This window comes from Echinops telfairi, unplaced genomic scaffold (genome assembly GCF_000313985.2).
Source record: "Echinops telfairi isolate 266 unplaced genomic scaffold, ASM31398v2 ScPeMD7_2291;HRSCAF=2852, whole genome shotgun sequence".
Lineage (NCBI taxonomy): Eukaryota > Metazoa > Chordata > Mammalia > Afrosoricida > Tenrecidae > Echinops > Echinops telfairi.
The window spans coordinates 19493290-19512504 of record NW_022106189.1 but is presented as its reverse complement, the minus strand read 5'-3'; the positions used below and the strand labels follow the sequence as shown (position 1 = coordinate 19512504).

Sequence of the window (19215 nt, the reverse complement as noted above, 5' to 3'; positions counted from 1 at the left end):
TGTCGAGGCTGGAGCCTCTGGGAGCAGGTCCTGCGGCTGTCTGCACTGGGTTGTCGAGGCTGGAGCCTCGGAGCAGGGGAAATGGATTGACGGGAGTGTTGTAGACCTAGAGTTTAGAGCGGGGGTGGGGTGGGGGGGGTGTTGGGGCAAGTGAGAACACTGGGAGGCAGAGAGGCCGGTGGGGAAGTATTGGAGGCTTCCTATACTGACAGCCAGAGTTACAGATTCCGGGACCTTGGGCACCTTGTGTTGAGAATGCTCCAGGGACCACGGCCCAGGTTCTTGAGAAGAGGAAAGGGGAGACACTGGGAGGGCTCTAGAGAGGATGAAATGAGCTGGTTCCTACAAACGCTCGGCCCAAGGCTTGCCGGAGGTCAGCAGTGCTAGCCGGGGCTGCCAGGGCCCTGCTGTAGAGGGGCGGCCCGGGGAAAGCGGCGGCTGCTCAGGCCCAGGCTGGGCTCGTTTGTTTCAGGGTCCCGGATTGCGAGTTGGCTGCCGAGTTTTTCCGTGGAGGTCATGCACACCACCAACATCCTTGGCATCACGCAGGCCAGCAACTCCCAGCTGAATGCCATGGTAAGCTCTGCCCACCACCAGCTCGGCAGAACAGCCGGGCCTTCTGGCCATCTCCCTCACCCATGGAGACCCCTTCAACCCCTCTGACTTGACATCGGAAGCCATTTTGAGAGCCAGCTTTCCTTCACTGTGTGGCAGATACCCTGGGCTTTTCTGAGCGGAACCAGGGCACTCCTTGGCCCTCTCCAGGGGGCGAGCCACCCAGGTTAGGGACGCTAGGGACTTGACCGACAAACTCCTTTTATAAAAAACTCAGCAAGACTGCCCGATGGGGTTTCTAAACTCCTGGCCGTTCCCTCCAAAAGTAGATAAATAACAACAAGCTGAGCATGGAGGGAGGCACACTGTGGAGGCTTACTGTTTGCTTCAGTGCATGGCTTCACACAGTCCCGAGACTCCCTAGCAGTTATGGAAAACCGGAGATTATCCTTTCCTCTGCTCAAACCAAAACCAGGTGAAAGCCTGGGCAGTGGGTGCTGGGGTGCTGAGACCTGTGCTGGCTGCGCCCCGCCCCCAGCCCTGTGCAGACCTGGGACCAAGGTGTCAGGTTGGAGCGCTAGCTCCAGGGCAGTAGTAAGGATTTGTGGAGTGTAATCTATGTAGAGTGAATTTACCTGTTTCTGTTTCCAGCTCTGAGCTTGGCCAGGCTCACATGTGTAGGCAACAGCCCCAGGCCTGCTCCCCTAGCGTTCGTTCCCTGTGTCCTGTAGTCCCTCCTACACGCAGCCATCTTCTGCCAGCCATTTGCCTGTCCTCCCTGTGTGTCAAGTGTCCCAGAAGCCACTCCTGCGGCCTGTCTTGGGAGTTGGGTTTCTCTCAGGCAGTTGTCACCTGTGTGGTGTCGGTCAGAAGGTTGCTCTTGCTAGCTGTTCTGAGAGGAGAACACGCCACGGTATACTGAGCTGAAAAGTCAATACTTTTAAAAACTCAACTTTTGAAGTTGGATCTGTCCTGGGATCTGGCTGGATGCCTGTGCTTTCTTTTGGAAACCCATGCGGGCGTCGCGCGGACGTTTCTTCTTCCCCGTGTAGGCTCACCAGATCCAGGAGATGTTCCCCCAGGTGCCCTCCCACCTGGTGCTGCAGGACCTCCAGCTGACGCGCTCCGTGGAAATAACCACAGACAACATTTTAGAAGGTCGCATTCAAGTCCCTTTCCCCACACAGGTAAACTGGGTTTTTAAGTACAACAGATGGGCTCTGCTTCCCAAAGCCTGCTCCTCCCTGATTAGCAGTTTAAATGACTGGCTTACGGAGTGTCACTTAGTATTTGGTACAAAGTTTTCTCCAAGCTCCTTCACTTTGCCCAGACTTGCTGGAAAAACTCAGTCCAACAGGGATCTGGGGACGTGTGGGCATCTCTACACTTTCAGCCAGCCTGCCCTCCCTGATCCAGAAGGTCAGAGCAGCAGCCCCTCCCTCCGTCAGTCAAAGCGTTTCCATAGAACACCGTGCCACGGCGTGGCGCTTTTACACTTTTGAGGCCACATTGCCTGTGGCAGCTACTCAGCTCTGCTGTGCCAGCACTGAAGGCCTCGTGGGTAATATGCAAATGAGTGAGCGGGGCTGGGCTAACGGTGCTAACCCAGGAGATAGGGTGGAGTTGGCCTGTGCTTGCCAGCCCCCATGTAATGCTCAGTGTCTGATAGACTGGCATGTTGGTGTGGTTTTCCGTTAGCTACAATTCACATGTCTCTGAGACTTGTGTTTTTAACTTTAAAAAAGGTCAGTTTTCCTGGCCCATAATTACCTACCTGTGTTACCATCTTAAGGACAAAACTTTCTGGTAGGACCAAGGTATATATACCTATATAAAACCAGGAAATAATTTGGCAAAAATGCACTCAATTTCAGGCTAGGAAAAATACAAGCACTGGTTAGTGACATCCTGACCCGTGAGCATGTCTGGCTTCCTGCGGGTTGGGGGTTCTGTGCGGCTCAGCAGCTCTCGGCTCTGGGACCTGGTGGCCGGGTCAGCCTCCCAGAAGCAGACTTGAGAGGAGGATTCGGGTGCATCGTTTATGTGGATGTGACCCCAGTAAGCACTGGTGGGCTGGCGGAGGCGGAGAAGGGAAAGTGGCCAGTCCAGGGTTTGTCAGCAAGCAGATGTGTTGTGGGCAACTGAGGCTTGGCCCTACTGGGGACCTCCGGTGGGAGTCAGTCTGGGATGGGCATATTATCCCTCCAGAGGGGTGTCCCCTCACCAATTCCCATCAGTCACTGGTTCAGGGCTGCTCCTGGGGCGGCAGGCCCAGGCCATGGTGCCAGGCAGAGCCCTCCGGCAGTGGAAGGTGGGCCTTGGCTGAGAAGCACTGAGGTGGTCGACCTGGGGGTTGTGGGCCCCAAAGCCGAGATCTGGAGCCGGTGAACGAGGAAGAGGTGCCGAGGAGCCAGGCCTGCTACACTGACCTTGGTGCCAGGCGCCCCGCGGCTGGTTCGTCACGGTCTTTCCGAGGGCCTGCTGGCCGCTGCTGTGTGGTTGCGGTGCTGGAGGGCAGTGAAATGGGCAGCTGATGGCCAGCTCCCAACCTGGCAGCCTCACGTGTGCAGAAGGCACCCTGCCTCTCACTCGTCCTCACCACCTGTGCTTCTCTGACGCTGCCTGTGCCTCTGGGCTCCTCAGGAGGGACTGCGGGGCTGACAGCCTGCTTCTCTTTCAGCGCTCAGAGAGCATTAGACCTGCACTGAACAGTTCCATGGACAGGCCAAGCAGTGAACAGGAGGAGGGGGAAGCGTCCACTCAGGTAAAGATGTTGCTCTAGAAGGACTGAGCACGAGGGATGGTACTTGGCAGTGATGTCGTTCCCCACCTCCACGGCCTCTCCTCTGTCGTTCCCAACCCCCACCGCCTCTCCCCACACACCATTGTGAGGCGCGGGCAAGAGCCCTGCAGGAAGGCTGGGCTCCTCTGCTAGGTGCACTAAGCTGATGAATGCAGCTGCGCCCAGGGGCTGGCCTTTGTTTCTGCCTGGGCCTATTGCCACTCCCTAAGGCTCACACTTAGGACCTGGCCATGGAAGGAGTCACAGGCCAGCCCTGCCACCTGGAGCTCTTGCTGCACATTTAGGAAGGGCAGGGTGACGCTAACCTGCCCGGGACTCGGAGTGTGGCTGGGTCCGTCCCAAACCAGATGGAGGCTGATGAGCTGGGGCCATTAGGCTGGTCTCCCACACACCTAGCATTTTGAAACTGGTTAGGCTTTTCCTAATCTGTTACTAAAGTTAATGTCTTCTACCCAAACGTCATGGACTGTACATCATTGGAAAACTGGTGGGTCGGTTGAGAAAGTGCCTCAATCATACGGAGCTTGTGGTTGGTGCTGTCAAATTGGTTCCAACTCAGTGCAACTCTGTACAACAGTGAAGCACTGCCCAGTCCCGCCCACCCTCACAGTCGTTTCTCTGCCAGGTCACCATTGCAGCCACTGTGTCACACTCATCTCTTTGAGGGTCCTCCTCCTCCTCTTCATTGACCCCCTACCAAACTGATGCCCTTCACCAGCCACTGATCTCTCCTGATGACATGTTCACAGAATGCAAGACCAAGTCTCACCATTCATGCTTCTAAGGAGCATTCTAGATGTACTTGTTCATTAATCCTCTTTGCCAAGTCCATAGTCCACAGGTCTCCAGTCTGCTTAGTCTGCTTTATTTACTTTCTCGTTGGATCGGGAACGCCTTCGTTTTTAGAGTGGCATCTTTGCTTGTTGGCACATATAATTCTATTTTATTTTTATAGCTATATATTTTTTGAAAGAGCTCTTTTGCAGCAGATTTGCCCAGTGCAATTCCTTGCTTTAGTTCTTGACTGCTGCTTCCGTGGGCCATGTTGACTATGAAATCCTGGAATTCTGGCGACTGGAGTCTTCTCCGTTTGTCAGGTTGTTGCTTATTGACTCAGGTGCGAGGATTTCTGTTTTCTTTACGGTGAGGTGCAATTTACACCAAAGGCTGCAGTCTTTGATCTTCATCAGTAAGTGCTTCAAGTCCTCTTCACTTTAAACAAGCAAGTTTATGTCATCTGCATATTGGTTGGGGTCTTCCGGTACCTGTTAGCCGATTCCATTGACACCTCATGATTGCACAGGCTGGTGTGTTTCTTCCATGTGGGCTTGTTGCTTCTGTGCTAGATGGCCGCTTGTTTGACTTCAAGCCTTTAAGACCCCAGCGCTGCATCTGTTGATAGCCGGACACCATCCACTGTCTTCACCACTTTTGCTTATGTGTCAATTTTGCCTTCAGTGATTGTGCCAGGAGGATGAGCATCAGCGAATGCCAGGTTGTTAGAACAAAATGTTCTTTCGTTGAGGGAGGATTTGAGTAGATGCCCAAAGTCTGTCCACTTTCTCAATGTATTTCTATATAAATGTACATGGGCCAATACCTCTATTTTCATAAATTAATATAGTTACATGAGTACACACTTATGTTTATACCTCTATCCAAAGCTTTGCTTCCTAGATCTTTCCTGTTTCCTTTTACCTTCCTCCTGCCCCACCATCATGCTCACCCTTCTTCTGCCTCTCAGTAATTCCTCTCAGCTAGATTGCTGTTGCTCCAGCACCCCCGGGATCTCTACGTCCTCCCCACTGTTGCTTTTAGTTCGCTAGTTTTTCCTCTGTCCGTGGTGAACAGGGAAGTGCTCCAGAACCCCCAGTCTTGGCACTGTTACCATCGCTTGTCGTGACCAGTGTGGCCTTTCATTGTCTGTGAACTTTCTGGCAGTCCCTGCTTTCAGCCCAGACCCATCTGACATCAGCAGTAACACCCTCATGTCCTGTCAGTGTACTGTTGCAACCATTTTTGCATCTTCAAAATTTTACTTGTGTGCGATACCAATGATATCAATCATTAATCTCCACGTTTTGTTGGCTCGCCTTTCTTTGGAGTAGGCACAACGAGGATCTCTGCCGGCCAGGTGGCCAGGGAGCGGTCTTCTTGGTATAGGCAAGTGGGTGCGTCCAGCGCTGCATCCATTTGTTGAAACATCTCAACTGGTATTCATTCCGTTCCCGGAGCCTTGTTTTCTCCAGTGCCTTCAGTGCAGTTTGGCCTTTTGCCTTTGATACCATTGGTTCTCGATGATATGCACCCTCCTGAAGTGGTTGCACACCGACCAGCCCCTTGTGGTAGAGCTACTCTGTATCAGGCTTCCCACCTCCTTTGGGCGCTTCCTGTGTTGCTTGATATTTATCCATAGGGTCTTTCCTGTGCACCTGGAGGCTTGCCTTCTCCATTCGCTGCAGCTTGAGGAGGGCGGAGCATGTTCTTCCCTACTGATTTTCTAATTCCAGTGCCACGGTCATGGTAATACTGTCTTCTCAGGGTGCCCTTTGGAATCTTCTCTTCAGCGTTTTCGTGCCACCGTTCCTTCCTTCTGCTCCAGCTCCTTTACGTGCTAGAGCAGCAGGTGCCAGCGTCCGTCCCTGCTGACACCGTTTGGTCTTGTGTCGGATGTCTTTGATGTCCTTGGGCAGCTCGGCTGCGGGCACAACTCTCCCCAGTTTGGTTTGCGGGTCTCCAATCGGAGGGGCTTTCCCCCCAGCACCAGGTTAGACTGAGCACACGCTTCCGTGGCCATTTTGCTCAGAAATGGGTCTCCCAGCTGAGACCTGTTGTCCATGGGTAGCCTGCTTGTATTTGAGACACTGCTGCCATAGGTTTTTTTTTTTTTTTTCATTTTAATATAAGTTTATTCAATTTCACTGTTTTTATAATTGATATCAAATTATTATATCACAGGATATTATTGATGGTTAAAATGTAGATTTTCTTGAAGGAAATAGCACTGTCCACTTTGCAGTTTAGGTACAATTCAATTAGGGTCCATTGGGGAAACCATAGTCTAGGATCTGCTGTTAAAAAGATGTTCCTTAGCACCCACGGTTCTCTTGGATCAACAGTATAGGCATCACCCAGGAGCTTTAGGCAATGCAAACTTTCAAATTCCAGGCCTGTCCGATTAAATTAGAAATTCTGGAAGCAGAGTCCACATAGTTTTATTTTTCAGTAATGACCTTTGCCTTCACCCACTTAATAAATCCCAATGTGTCCCTTATGGTTTCGATCAGATATTATCTTCTATTTAAAACACCAGTTTAGGTTTTCCCTGTAGGGGCGCTTGTGGCCCTAATGATCATTTTATCCACAGTGCTAAGTAGAGTTCCCCAAGCATAGATAATTCAAATAATAATTAGTAGTGCTAAAGCTATAGTAAGTGTTAGAATTATCATAAAGGCATAAAATATGAAACATGAACATTGAACTAATTGTATAAAGAGTATCACAGCAAGAGTTAGATCATGCAGGATGTATTTCTAAGTCATGTTTAAAAGCTGAACCTGATCCTTAAAGCTTGTTGTTTTCATTAGGTACCATTGAGTCAGTTCTGACTTAATGACCCAATGTATAACTGAAGGAAATACTGCCTGGTCCTGCCTGCGCCATCATCACAGCAATCCCTATGCTTGAGCCATTGTTGCAGTCCCTGGGTCAATCCATCTGATTGAGGGCCTGCCTCTTTTTTGTAACCCTTCAACTTTACCAAGCATGATGTCCTTCTCCAGGGACTTGTCTTTCTTTCTTTTTTTTTTTTTCAAGGCAGATGTTCTTTATTAGCAAAGTTCAACTATTGGTTTTTTGTTTTTTGTTTTTCTTTTAAAAGAATCATTTTATTGGGGGCTCATACAACTGTTATCCCAATCCATACACATATCAATTGTGTAAAGCGCATTTGTACATCGTTTCTCAAAACATTTTCTCTCCATTTAAACCCCCTGCCATAGCTTTTAGCATCTCGCCACCACGAAAACCATCATAGTAGGACATACTGATCGATGACTCACTTCATTCAGGGGCTTCCTCAGCACCGGCTCAGGCCTGTGTCAGGCTGAGAAGCCCACAGAAGGACCTTGAATGGGCTTCTGCTCTCTTCAGTGTCCGCCCCCTTTCAATAGTGTGTTCTCTAACCCTAGAACCCCTTCTTAGGCCATGCTTAGGGAAGTGGGGTGATAGGACCCCAGCATGCGTAAGTAGACATGCACTTGCCCCAAGTAGCACCAGATACTCAATGATAGGCCTGTGTACTTGGACTAGCTGTTTCTGACCACCCGCCTGCATGTGGTCCTCTTGAGCCCCCAAGTGGTGCTCTTGTGCAAAGTTCACACATTTGCTCCTGGGAGAGAGACACGGCGTGCAGGCAGACGCGCGCACGCACACACACACACACACACACACACACACACACACACACAGGCAGTCGATGTCAGCGTGGCTCGCTCTCCTTTTGTTTGCCTCTGCTGGGGTCTGTCTGTTGGATGTCTCAGGTGGGTGACAGCCGCCAGCCACCGTCTCTCAAACTGCAAGGCTCTCCAGCTTGCCCTCCTGCAGGCCCGTCTCCCTGGGCTGGAGACGGAAAGGGGGTGGGGGGTGGGTGGGCAGGGAGTGGACAGCATACCTGGAGCCCCGCCCCTTCTGCCTCCGCTCAGGGACCTTCTCCAGTCTTGTCACCTGGGTGACAGATCGTTAGGCACCTTCGTAAGGCTGTGGGGCATCTACAGCCAAGAAAGAGCCCCCCCATGTCCGGTTACATGGCGCCCCACACTGTGCATAGGAAGAAGGATCCCGAGGGCTTACCTTTTGACCATCCGCTTGGCCGTTTGCTGAGGCGGGTAACCCCGGACCCCGTGGTAAAGCATGCTCTTACACTTTGAGCAGTTGGGAGATTGAACAGGAAGGTCCCGATTGCAGACCCGCTGCTTGTGGGTTTCACGCTGGTGACAATTGTGCTTCCTGACAATCGGTCAGCTCTCAGTGGTGCAGCCTGCCCTCTGCCCTCCCGCTTTCCTGCTGCTCTGCTGGCAGCCCAGAGAAGCCTCCAGGGCTCTTTGGCAAGGTGATGGCCTTCGGAGGTGGCCTGTGCTTACAGCTGCCTCTCTGCCTCCTTCCCTGTGTCCAGACGGAGCGTGTGCCCCTGGACCTCAGCCCCTGGCTGGAGGAGACACTGGATTTCAGCGAGATGGACGCCGAGCCCAGCGAGCTGGTGGACTTCGAGGCCCGGGGCAGCCGCTTCTCCAAGTCCGCAGACGAGAGGCAGCGCATGCTGGTGCAGCGCAAGGACGACCTCCTGCAGCAGGCGCGCAAGTGAGTGCCCCCACTCACCCTGCGAGCGGGCCCCCAGCTCCAGCACTGCAGAGCCCTCTCCTCCCTCAGAGAGCCCAGGTCTCGGCTTGTGGGCGAGGGCGGAGCACCAGGTGGCCCGGGCCGTGGGATCCCCTGCCTTTGGCACCCCAGGCGCAGGGCGACAGCCACACTTCCATGCCTACAGGTTTGAGCCCCTACGTCAGTTTCTCCACGGAGTGTGGCCACAGCATCATAGAAACCTGAATTCAACACAGACATCAAAGTATGAAGCGGGTGTTTCTCGCCCTCGCTTCTGCGGAGGCCGACAGGCAGTGCGAGGGTGGTGGTCCCAGCTCCTCGCCGCCCTTCTCTGAAGGGGCTGCGGTCGGCCTGCCCCGGGCCACCACGCCCACGCATCTGAGAGGGCTCATACCGTGCTCCTTCCTTGTCAAGGTTTTTAGTGTTCTTGGAGTCTGGGGCACAGAGAGAGCGAGGTCTGAGGGACCAGGGCTGGGGTGGAAGCGGAGAGGTTCCCCGGGGGGATCCTCATAGGACGGCCTTGCTGTCCTTGAAGATCGAGCAGGTGTGTTGCCATGAAGGGGAGACACGTTCCTTGTGTGGCCTCCCTGGCCTCTTTCTCACCAGGGCACGTTTGCATTTTCCTACAACTCCCTCATCCTAAGCCCCTGTGATCGCCGTGTCCTTTAGGAACTCTGCCAGGTGGAGATGATCCCACCAGGTAGTCCTCCTCTTCGGAGCTGACCTCCCTGCCTTGGCTTTACCTGGCCCAGCAGGTCCCCGGGAGAGCAGTGTGTGGTTTTGGTGGGGTCTTTTGGAAGGCCCCCTGATGGAGAGAACGCGTCTGCAGCTAGCCCTGAGGGCAGGCCGGGTCTCACTGTGCTTTGTGTGGAGCAAACCCGTGCACGTTGGGCTGGAACCCAGTAGCAGCGTCTTTCGACGCGCCGTCGTGCCGGTGTCATCCCTGCACTCTGGTAGGAGCTCCTCCACACTAGCTGTAAGACTCGAGGTCTGAGGACGCGGGGGCCCAGGGAGGTTCACGCTGGTCCTCTGGTAGTTCTGTCGGGGAACACGGGCTCCTGGCTGGGTGGGAGGAGGGGGCGGGGCATGTGTGGAGGTGGTTTTGCCCTTTGGACTGGGCTCATTCTGGTGGGTCCAGCGCAGGCCCAAAGACCGAGGACTTTGTGTGCTCAGCCGGCCCCTCCCTGGTACAGAGTGCCTGCGCTCCTCTGTTCGGGGAGAGGTCTTTTTCAAGTGGTAGCTTCATGAAGGTGTCTGAAAAAATGGAGACATTAAAGAAACATTTGAAAAGCCGCTGTTGGGTGGCCCCGGACTTCCTGCCTCTCTTATGCCATTCCTCTGTGTTTCTCAGGCGATTCCTGAACAAAAGTTCTCAAGATGACTCCGCCTCAGAGAGCTACCTCCCCTTGGAAGGCACGTCCTCCGACCCGGTGACCCTCCGTCGAAGGATGCTGGCTGCGGCTGCCGAGCGGAGACTTCAGAAGCAGCAGGCCTCCTAACGCTGCCTCCTCGGCAGCCGCTCCTGCGCTTGCGTGTGCCGAGAGGAGAGGCCTCCGTGTGCAGAAGTGGGCCGCCGCGCCGCGCTGTACAAAGCATGTGGTCTGACTAGTGTTTGGACAGCTGACACATTTAATCCTTCTTTGTAATACTTTGTGACATTTCTCCTCCCTTTGGCAACACTGCACATTTTAACTCTAGGCGTGATCTCTTCTGGTGTTGACTGGACTTCTTGGGGTTGGGCGGAGGTTGAGAGGAAGTGGGCAGCCAGAGACCTGCAGCAGGCAGCTTCGACGTCTGCTTTGTGCACAAGCTCTGGTGGGTGGGGGAGATGCAGCCAAACCATGGACGGACACCCCGAGCCCCGTCCACACCATCGGCGAGGTGGGGGCTCAAGCTACTGTTCTTGGTGCCTGGCATTCCAGACCCACCAGTGCCTGGCCCCCTGGACAGGCAGGGCATCTGAGAAAGAGCTCTTGGCTTGGTGCTGGTGTCGAAGGGGGAGCGAGGGCCCTCTGTGCCACAGCAGGGCCTGGCCTGACCTGAGGAAGTCCAGCAGTGGGGTGCTTTATCTCTGATGGCCCTGGCATCTTGGGATCGGACTCTTTTAGAGTTGCCTTGTGTGTGTCTCCTCCAAGTCTCAGTGTCGTTGGGGCCCAGAGAAGCTGGCCCTGAAGGGAGGCGGCAGGCAATCTGCTCTGGTTTTCATCCCCGGTCAGTGAGGGAGGCCGGTCCTGGGGGAGACGTAGGCCTTGCAAGATGGGGCGGAGTAGGTTATGGAGGGCCTGACTTTTGCAAAGATAGCGCGTTTTCCTTTTTTGTTCTTCAAGCCCTTCCTTTTCCTAACTTTGTTCTCACTGGTTTATCCACCCAGATAGGCCGGGCACTGAGTTCCCCGGCCTTCTCCAGCTCGCTCTCATTTGCCTTCAAGATTGGAAACAAGCACGCTTAGGTTACACAGCTCAGTCCCTTGGACTGAAAAAAAACCCCAACTTTTTTCATGTTTGGAAGCATCCTTTTAGGGTAGTTCTTTGGAGCAGAATCCAGTATTATCTGAAACTATTGGCAAAGTTAAATGTGTTTTCCATAACTGCAACCTTTCAGTATGTTGACAGTCATGAGAAAAGGGTGGTGAGTAAATATTTAGGCAGAGATAATTTATTTCAATAAAACTTTGAAAAAGCCTTACCTTGAACTGCTGTTAGTAAATTCCTGTGATTTTTAAAATTTTGTTTTGTTTTGCTAAGAGCATAGCCATTTGTCTGTTTTTACTGTAAAGCAATAATAAAAGGCAAACTCTCCTAGTGCGCTGTGTGGCTGGGCGCTGGGACCACTCTCTTGGGCCGGCGGGACCTGCGGGGTCTGTTGGAGGGTCCTCCGCGTGCTGCCTCAGGAAGTGTCTGGAGGAGACAGAACTCCATGTGTCGTGTTCCCCCCCACCCCCGTGTTCCCCTCCAGTTTTCAGGACCATGGGAGGGAGCGCCTCTTTCTTTTTGAAGCATGAAGCATTTCTTGGGTTTGCATGTGGCACACGTTAAAGACGACACGTCCCTGTGGCCATCTGCCCCAGCTCCGTGACAAGATGGCATGGGACACCGGGAAACAGGCTGACGGCCGAGGTAGGAGAAGTGTGTCAGCTGAAAAGAACCCGGGAAGGGGAGCCTGAAGGGCACCCTGAGACGTCGCGCCAGCAGAGCTGCGGGTTCTGGGTTGCCCTTTCTTGTGGTCAGCAGCTCGGTGGGTCACCCACTAAGCCACCAGAAATCCACTTGGTAGTGTCTTGAGTGGAGTTCTGGGAGGGATGCTAAGGGTAGGCTCAGGCACCCTGTCCCTCCCCCCACGGCGGGTCTGCAGGGCCAAGGCTGCCACATGCCCAGCTCTGTAGGAGCGCTGAGGCCCAGCTGTTGGTTTAAACTTGTAGACGGAAAGCCAGGAGCCCGTGTACTCTGGCCCAATGGTGGGCCGCCCTGGCTCTCTGTCACTAATTGTGTTACTGTTTTCTTATGGGTCCTGCTTTGCCAGCATCTTGGGGTTCAATGTGGCCCGCTTCCCCCGACTGCTGAGGCTTCAGTGTTCTAGAAGAATATTGGTCCAGGCGGGCCTTTGACCTGTGTTGCTGAAATGTACCTGTGTGCTCAGGGGGCCACCTGGACCTGGTTTTCCATTTAAGCTTGTCAATAGCAGACTTGACCCTCTGATGTGACCTCCCCAGGAAGGAGAGGAAGGAAGGGGTCCTTTGAAATCAGGCACCATGGGGAGAAGGGGGACCACAGCGTGGCAGCCACTCTGAGACTGCCTCTTCCTCATTGCCCACCCTTTTTGTTAAATTAGCAAGGTCTGAAACGTGGCCAAGGTGTCCGGTGGTATAGTGGGTTATGTGTTGGGCTACTAAACCCAAGGTCAGTGGCTGAAACCCAGGAGTACAATGAGGCTTTCTGCTCCCATGAAGACGTACAGCCTCAGACACCCATAGGGCCAGTTCTCTGTCCTGTAGGGTCACTAGAAGCCAGAATCCACTGGATGGCAGTGAGTGGTTTGGGGTTTGGACAGCCTGGCTGCCCATTAGAATCACAAGCACCTTTTAAGAAAATGTGACCCACTTTCCTGGTTCTAATCTAATGATGGCTTCTCCTGAATCTTTCCAAACAGCACTTTCTAATGCTCATTCTAAGGCAGGACAGCAACAAAAAAGCCTCCAATTGACTATCGAAAACTCATTTGACGTTGAGGGCAAATTCTGTTAGGCTTGCTTTTGAGAGATCTGGTGAGTATGGGGAAATTGTGCCTTAGCCCCACCCTAGGGCCCAGGCTCAACTGAGGGCCCAGCTTGGAGGGGACGGAGGCACCGCCCTGACTCCCCTGCCCTGCCTCTGGCCCACACCGGCTTCCAGGGACAAAGCAGAAGGAAAGCCTCCTGGCCACTTGAGACCTGGCCTTGATGCTGTGGGGAGAGACCCCCTTCGGTGTAGCAGGCCCAAGCAGTTTTTGGCTTCCTTCTTGGGCTCCATGCCGTGACTGGGTTGGGTGGGTGGGGGTTGTCAGTGGGACAGAAACAACAGGATCCTTTAGTACAGGGGACTTTGGGACAGCTGTCTCTTCCCACCTTGTCCTAAACAACTTGACGCTGGGAGCACTGATTGCTGAGCACAGCACTCTCTCATCCCTGAGGGGGAGTGGCCTAAGCTCCAGGTAGGCTGATCCCTCACTCTCTGCCCACCAGCCTCCCAGAGCCAGCGTTCCCCCACCCCACCCCACCCCACACTCCCCAGCCTTGCCGGAGCCACGCCCCACCAAGTGACCACCATCCAAGAGCCAGAGGGTGAGAGACTGGCAGATACAGACAAACATTCTCTTTATTGAGCTACACATGAATTTTCCATTTGAGAAGTAGACTGGCAGTGTGTAAGATATCACAGAAACCTCACCGATTGGGAATAGAAAGGCTTAGAAAGACCCGTGGGCTTTTTTTTCTTTTTTCTGTTTTTCAAGTTTTTTTTCCCTAGGTTTTTAAATTTTTGTGTGTGTTGTCTTTTTGCCTCCTTTTCAGTTTGAAATGGCTGTGACTAGTCTTCAGCAAATATTAAGTCTTAAAAGTAAAACTGTGGAGGGGTCTGGACGCTAAGTCGATAGAAATGGCATGGGGCCGGCCATGAAGCTGTGGCTTTAATGTAAACACTACAGTCCCTCTTGGTCTGTCCTCTCCGTGGTTTTTCCTTCCACCTTGTATTTAAGTTGTGGTTCTTTTTGTCTACAGCACAAACATCCCCACGCGAGAAGCAGCGGACACGGGCCACTGACGGGAGAAGGGGGCAAGGGAGGCACCCCGAGACTGCGGGTGGGCACGGGCGCAGGAGCCGGCACAACCTCGCTGCCCGCAGGCTGGGAGCGCCACTGCGGGGTGAGACACCGTGCCTGTCCGAGGAACTCTTCCGCAAGGGGCTGGGTGGCTGCTAGAGGGCTCTTTGGGATTCTTTTTTGGGAGCTACTGGCCAGTGGGGGCTGTGCTTGTCCTCTACAAACCTGGAGGGAGGGTGTGGTTGGGGTGGCTTCGGTCGGGGCTTGGGGGCCCCCACCCACGTCGATTGGCTGCAAGGCTCCAGGGGCATGGCCTGAGCGCAGCTGCCCAACCCCGCCCACTGCGCAGGCGAGGACCGGCCCAGCTCCGTGGTGGAGCGCAGATGGGGGTGCTTGCTTACTTACAAAAAATAAGAAAAGTAGATGGAGGAAATGGGTTTTCCCTTTCCCTTTTGTTTTTAAGCTAACAAAGCACGTGAGTAATGTTCTTTTATTTTTCCCCCCCCCTTTCAAATTCTAAATGGAAAGACTCAACTAAAACCGAATTCTACAGCATTCTACGAAAGTGCACAGCCATCAGTCACTCTGGGGTCGTAGGTTAGACAGGGGCTTGGTACAGAAAGGCTGTGTGTCTTACAAAGGCCCAAAGGTCATGCTACGGGAGGTCAACGTCAACAGCAGAGTCCGGGAAGCAGTCTGCAGAGAGAGAGAGATAAGGGCTCTGTCTGACCATTGCATGGATTTGAACAACCAACCAACCAACCAGTACACCCAGGGCCATTCTCCTCAGGTTGGGGCCAGGCGTGATGGGGCAGCGTCCCCCGGAGGGTGGAGGCCCCAGTGAAACCCCCCACCCGCCCAGGGTCCTGGTCAGCCACAAATCTGGCTCTGGGCTACAGCTGCCCCAGGCTCCCTACTCCCTGCCGCCCAGGGGTGACCAGGAGCTGGGTCTCTTGGGGGCCCTCCCTTGCGGGGAAGGGGGTTGGTTGGAGCGATGATGCTTCTAAATTCTTGAGATCCACCACCACCACCACCACCACCATTGAAAAGAAAAGTGTCTTGGAACTGTATTTGGGGTGTTGGATAGGGGACTGTTGAGGGTGCAGGCCAATTTTTAAAGGGTTTTGGAATTTGCAGAAGAGCAGGACAGAACTGAGAGCACGGGCCTGGGCGGGGTGAAGCAGAGAAACAGGCGGCCAGGCCTGGGCGGCCAGTGCCTCCGCGGGCCTCAGACCAGTCCAGGGAGGGCCATCCCCAGGCTGCTCTGGAAGGGAGGGACTCAACCCAGGCTCCGCCTCTTGAGTGAGTGAGTGAATGTGTGTGTGTGAGTATCTGAGTGTGAGTGTGCATGTGCGTGTGTTGTGAATGTGTGAGTGCTTGGTGAGCTAGATGGTGCACAGTTCTGTCCACAGCTCTCTCTAACGCAAACTAAAAAGACTGTTATATAGATTTGTATATAAGATTTTGTTCTGCCTTTTTAAACTTTATTTACCAACTTGCATTTGTTAGTGGTATGTGTGCGCGTGCACGCGCATGTGCAAGCTTTTCTGAGTGCTGGAATCATTACCAAATAGGTTGCTATACAGGACAAGAGGTCAGTACAAGCCGCAGCCCCGGAGGTTGTTGGCAATGATGATGTCGGTGACGGCGTCGAATACCACCTGGATATTATTCGTGTCTGTGGCACAAGTCATGTGACAATAAATTTCTTTGTTGGGTGAGCGGTTTTTGCTCTCAAATTGTGCTTGGATGTAGGCGGCTGCGTCTTCGTAGGTATTGGGGCCTGTAACAGACACAAGAACAGGGCGGAGGCGGAGGTGAGAGGTGGGGTCAGAAAGGCAGAGCAGTGTACGAGGCATTGTCAGGGGCAGGAGCAGTGCGGCTAACAGGAAGGAGGGTTACACAGTCACTGCCTGACCTAGGCTTCTGCCTCTTCAACGCCTCTCTTCCCCTTACATAGGCTACCCTCTGCCTTCCACATGTCCCACCAGAGGCCCACAGGACCTGCGTCCACCTCCAGCCACCGGACCCAACGCTCCCCTGCCTGAGCCCTGCTTCTCAGGAAGCAAGACAGTTAAGTCCGAGCCACATGCTGACCTTTCAGAGGGGGGCCTGCACTTCTTTCTTCATGGGCCTTCGGATAGAAGCCACTTGGGGGCCTGACACTGTCTCTCTCTCGGTCTCCCCAAATTGGGCCCTTCAAGGGGACACTGGCATGTATAACACCCACTGCCCTCAGCCAATTCCTTGCTAGGCTGGGGTGGCGAGGGTGGTAGGGACTGTCCCTAGGTGATGGATAATTTCCAGTCGTTGCCTGGCAGCTGCAGCCCGAGTCCCGAGGCTCTGCCCAGTAGTCCCACGACACGGAGCTACTTTCGGGGTGAACGGAAGTGCCCGGAGACGCTGTGAAAAGTGGCTGCTGTTCCTGTACGCTACCAGGCGCTGGCCCAGGTGGACACAGCCCAATTGGTTTTTTGAGTCCGTGGGACCAGCCCTCTCCCTCCTGCTAGGGGCGAGTGGAGCCATGGGCTGGGGGGTGGGGAGGGCGAGGAAGAAAGGTGTCTGCGGCCAGGATGTGGAGACAGAGCCAGGTCAGGAGCAGGAGCAGCCCTGGGCTGCCCAGCAGGCAGAGCCACCTCCTGGGCCCCATGTTAGACACCAGGTGCGGGAGATGCTGGGTGTAGCCGCTCAGCACAGCCACTGCTTGCCGTTGGCGAGGCCCGCACAATGTCAGCGCACTGGACCCCAGCAGCAAGGAGCTTCCTGTGTCCTGAGCCCGGTCCCAGGCACCGACCGATCACAGTGCACAGTGTCTCATCACCGGTTCTTAGCAAGGCCCCTCCCACCTCCGTCCAGCGTTCGCAGCCCACAGTCCCTTGAAGCCTGGCCCTTAGAGCGTGCAGTGGCAGACACTACCACTGGCCCCCATGTCACTGCGCCAGCTCCAGTCCTCCAGGAGGGCCACCACGGCCGTCCCGCCTTGGTGAAGCATGGCTACTGGAGCGCTGGGGGAGGCAATTCACATGACAGGTGGACTTCACAGTGCCAGGAAATACAACGAAGATGGTGGTGGGTGGTGAAGGGAGGTGCCCTCTGGAGCAAATGAACAGGAAGTTGGGTGGGGCGTGCAGGGTCATCTGAGCGCCCCTGGAGGATTGCTACTGACCACTTGTTCACCAGCCTACTGTTTGGGGCTTACCATGGGCCCAAGGAAGGTCCTGGAGACTCGGCTGTCTCACCAACCCACAGGACTTCCCCTTGGGGCCCGGGCCGGCATTGCCAGGACCCACGCTATGCAGTCTTGCCCCCCAGTGGGCTCCAGTGGGTCCCCTGCCCGAGAGCAAGGGTGAGCCTTAGGATTGGGCCTGTCCCCTGAAGAGGGGGCATCTGCCGGGGCTGGTGGATTAGTGGGTGCCATCCATTTACCCAAACTTTTGAAAGACCTGAATTCCTCCAGGTGCCTTAGCCGAGGCTGAGGCTGCGCCCCGTGGGGGCCTGGCCTGGGCCTTCCTGAACTGGCCCTGCCCTGTATAGGGCACCTCGGTCCCCTGTCACAGCAAATACAGGCTGTCCCCATCACCCGTTCTTGGGAGCTCTTGGACCCTAGAGTGCCTGGTTTAAGGAGCTAGGCTGCTCAGGGGAGCTGGAGGATCCCGACCGCTCGGGAAGGCTAGGAAGGAAGGCAGGCCTGGGAGTCTCCTGAAGAACCCCCCACTGGAATTGTGGGGCTGCGCGTGCGGCTCTGACACGGGGTGGGGTGGCAGGTGGGCCTGCACAACAGCTAGCTGCCCCGAGGTGCTGGGCTGCCCCCTGTAGCTGCCGTGTGTGACAGACTGGGGAGAGGGCAGGCATGTTCCTGGCCCCACTCACCCTCTGCAGGGGGGCAGGCAGAGCCCAGGAGGCGGCCTGCTGGGCTCAGCTTTGCCCTTCGCCTTGCGCACAGGGGTGAAGGCAGCTGGTGGGCAGGTAGGAATGGGTCTTTCTGGAATCCAGGAGACTTCCTGGCTGGGCAGAAGCTGGGTAACCCTGGGACCTGAGTCTGGGGCGGGAGTGTGAGTGGGCTCCTAGCGGGCTCCCCTGATCACGGCAGTGCCACCATTAGCTCTGTCAGACACAGGGGATCTCCGTGGGCCTGCAGGGACGACAGCTGCCCTGTGCTTGCCTCGGCTCAACCCCAGAGTGGGTCTGCTCTCTGACCATCCTCCCTTTGCTGCTGCCCCGGGCAGGGCACAGGCTTTGGCACGGTCCCCTGAGGTTCAGGTGAGAGAAGGGAGAGGCAGGGTGGGGAGAGAGGGGGCGGTGGCCTGGCTGGGCACAGTGGCCCTGAAGCACTTGGTAAGGAGGCACGCTGGCGTGCCAGCCCCACTGGCAGGCTGTGTGCCCCCCTGGGCGTGGGGGAAGGACAAGGAGAGTTTTAAAACCATCCTTGGCAGAGCAGAGCACCAGTGAAGAGGAAGGCCCTCAACGAGATGGAGGGACGCAGCGGCTGCCAGAGCAGGTTCAACATCACCCTCCCTCCCGCAAGTGCAGCTGCTGCAGGGCCAGGCTGAGCCGAATTTCCATCCGGGGTCACTGGCCCCAGCCCCAGCCCTGGCCCTGGGAGGGGGTGGCTCTCCTGCGAAGCTTGTGGCTCTGTCCTGCCTCCTGGTCCCTGCCACGTTACCCCTGTGTCACCTCTGACTCTGGAGGGGGCAGTCCCTGCCACAGACCAGGTGTGCGGCTGGGGAGGAGCGGGGCGTGCTTCCTCAGTGGCCTGGGCGCTGCTCCAGAGTGCCCAGAGTGGTCAGGCCCAGGCCCTTCGGGGGAGACTCGGCCTCTGGCAGGGGCAGCCTGGGTCACCCACCTGTGTATTCAGGGAAGCAGATGGTCAGAGGTGACTTCTTGATCTTCTCGCCAAAGAGATCTTTCTTGTTGAGGAAGAGGATGATGGAGGTATCGATGAAGAACTTGTTGTTACAGATGGAGTCGAAGAGCATGAGAGACTCGTGCATGCGGTTCTGCAGCCCAGGTAGGGAGGGATGGAGGAAGGGAGAGAGAGTGGACAGACAGCCGGAGGGAGAGACAGACAGGGGAAGAGAAGAATAGAATTAGGCTGGAGGGTGTGCGCTGGGGGTCTAATCAGGCTGCAGAGAATCTGCTACGTTTGGGGCGCAGTGGCACAGAGGACTGACTGGGAGCTGAGCCTGGCT

General features: G+C 55.1%; 2 protein-coding genes across 3 annotated transcripts in view; one reads left to right on the top strand and one right to left on the bottom strand.

The window, feature by feature from the left end:
* AMFR (autocrine motility factor receptor) overlaps positions 1–11535 on the top strand; it is a 27953-nt gene extending 16418 nt beyond the window's left edge. For both annotated transcript variants that reach the window (XM_045293725.1, XM_004704884.3), the window contains 5 exons: positions 473–576; positions 1608–1742; positions 3236–3319; positions 8532–8716; positions 10086–11535. In XM_045293725.1, the coding sequence (XP_045149660.1) occupies positions 473–576; positions 1608–1742; positions 3236–3319; positions 8532–8716; positions 10086–10233 (656 nt within the window). In that variant the 3' untranslated portion in view covers positions 10234–11535. The remainder of the gene's footprint in view (positions 1–472; positions 577–1607; positions 1743–3235; positions 3320–8531; positions 8717–10085) is intronic.
* Positions 11536–13566: 2031 nt separating this feature from the next.
* The window catches only part of GNAO1 (G protein subunit alpha o1), a 180758-nt gene continuing 175109 nt past the window's right edge, over positions 13567–19215 (bottom strand). The window contains exons 6-8 of the mRNA XM_045293942.1: positions 18870–19023; positions 15594–15809; positions 13567–14722 (exon numbers count right to left, since the gene is read on the bottom strand). Of these exons, the coding sequence (XP_045149877.1) occupies positions 15622–15809; positions 18870–19023 (342 nt within the window). The 3' untranslated portion in view covers positions 13567–14722; positions 15594–15621. The remainder of the gene's footprint in view (positions 14723–15593; positions 15810–18869; positions 19024–19215) is intronic.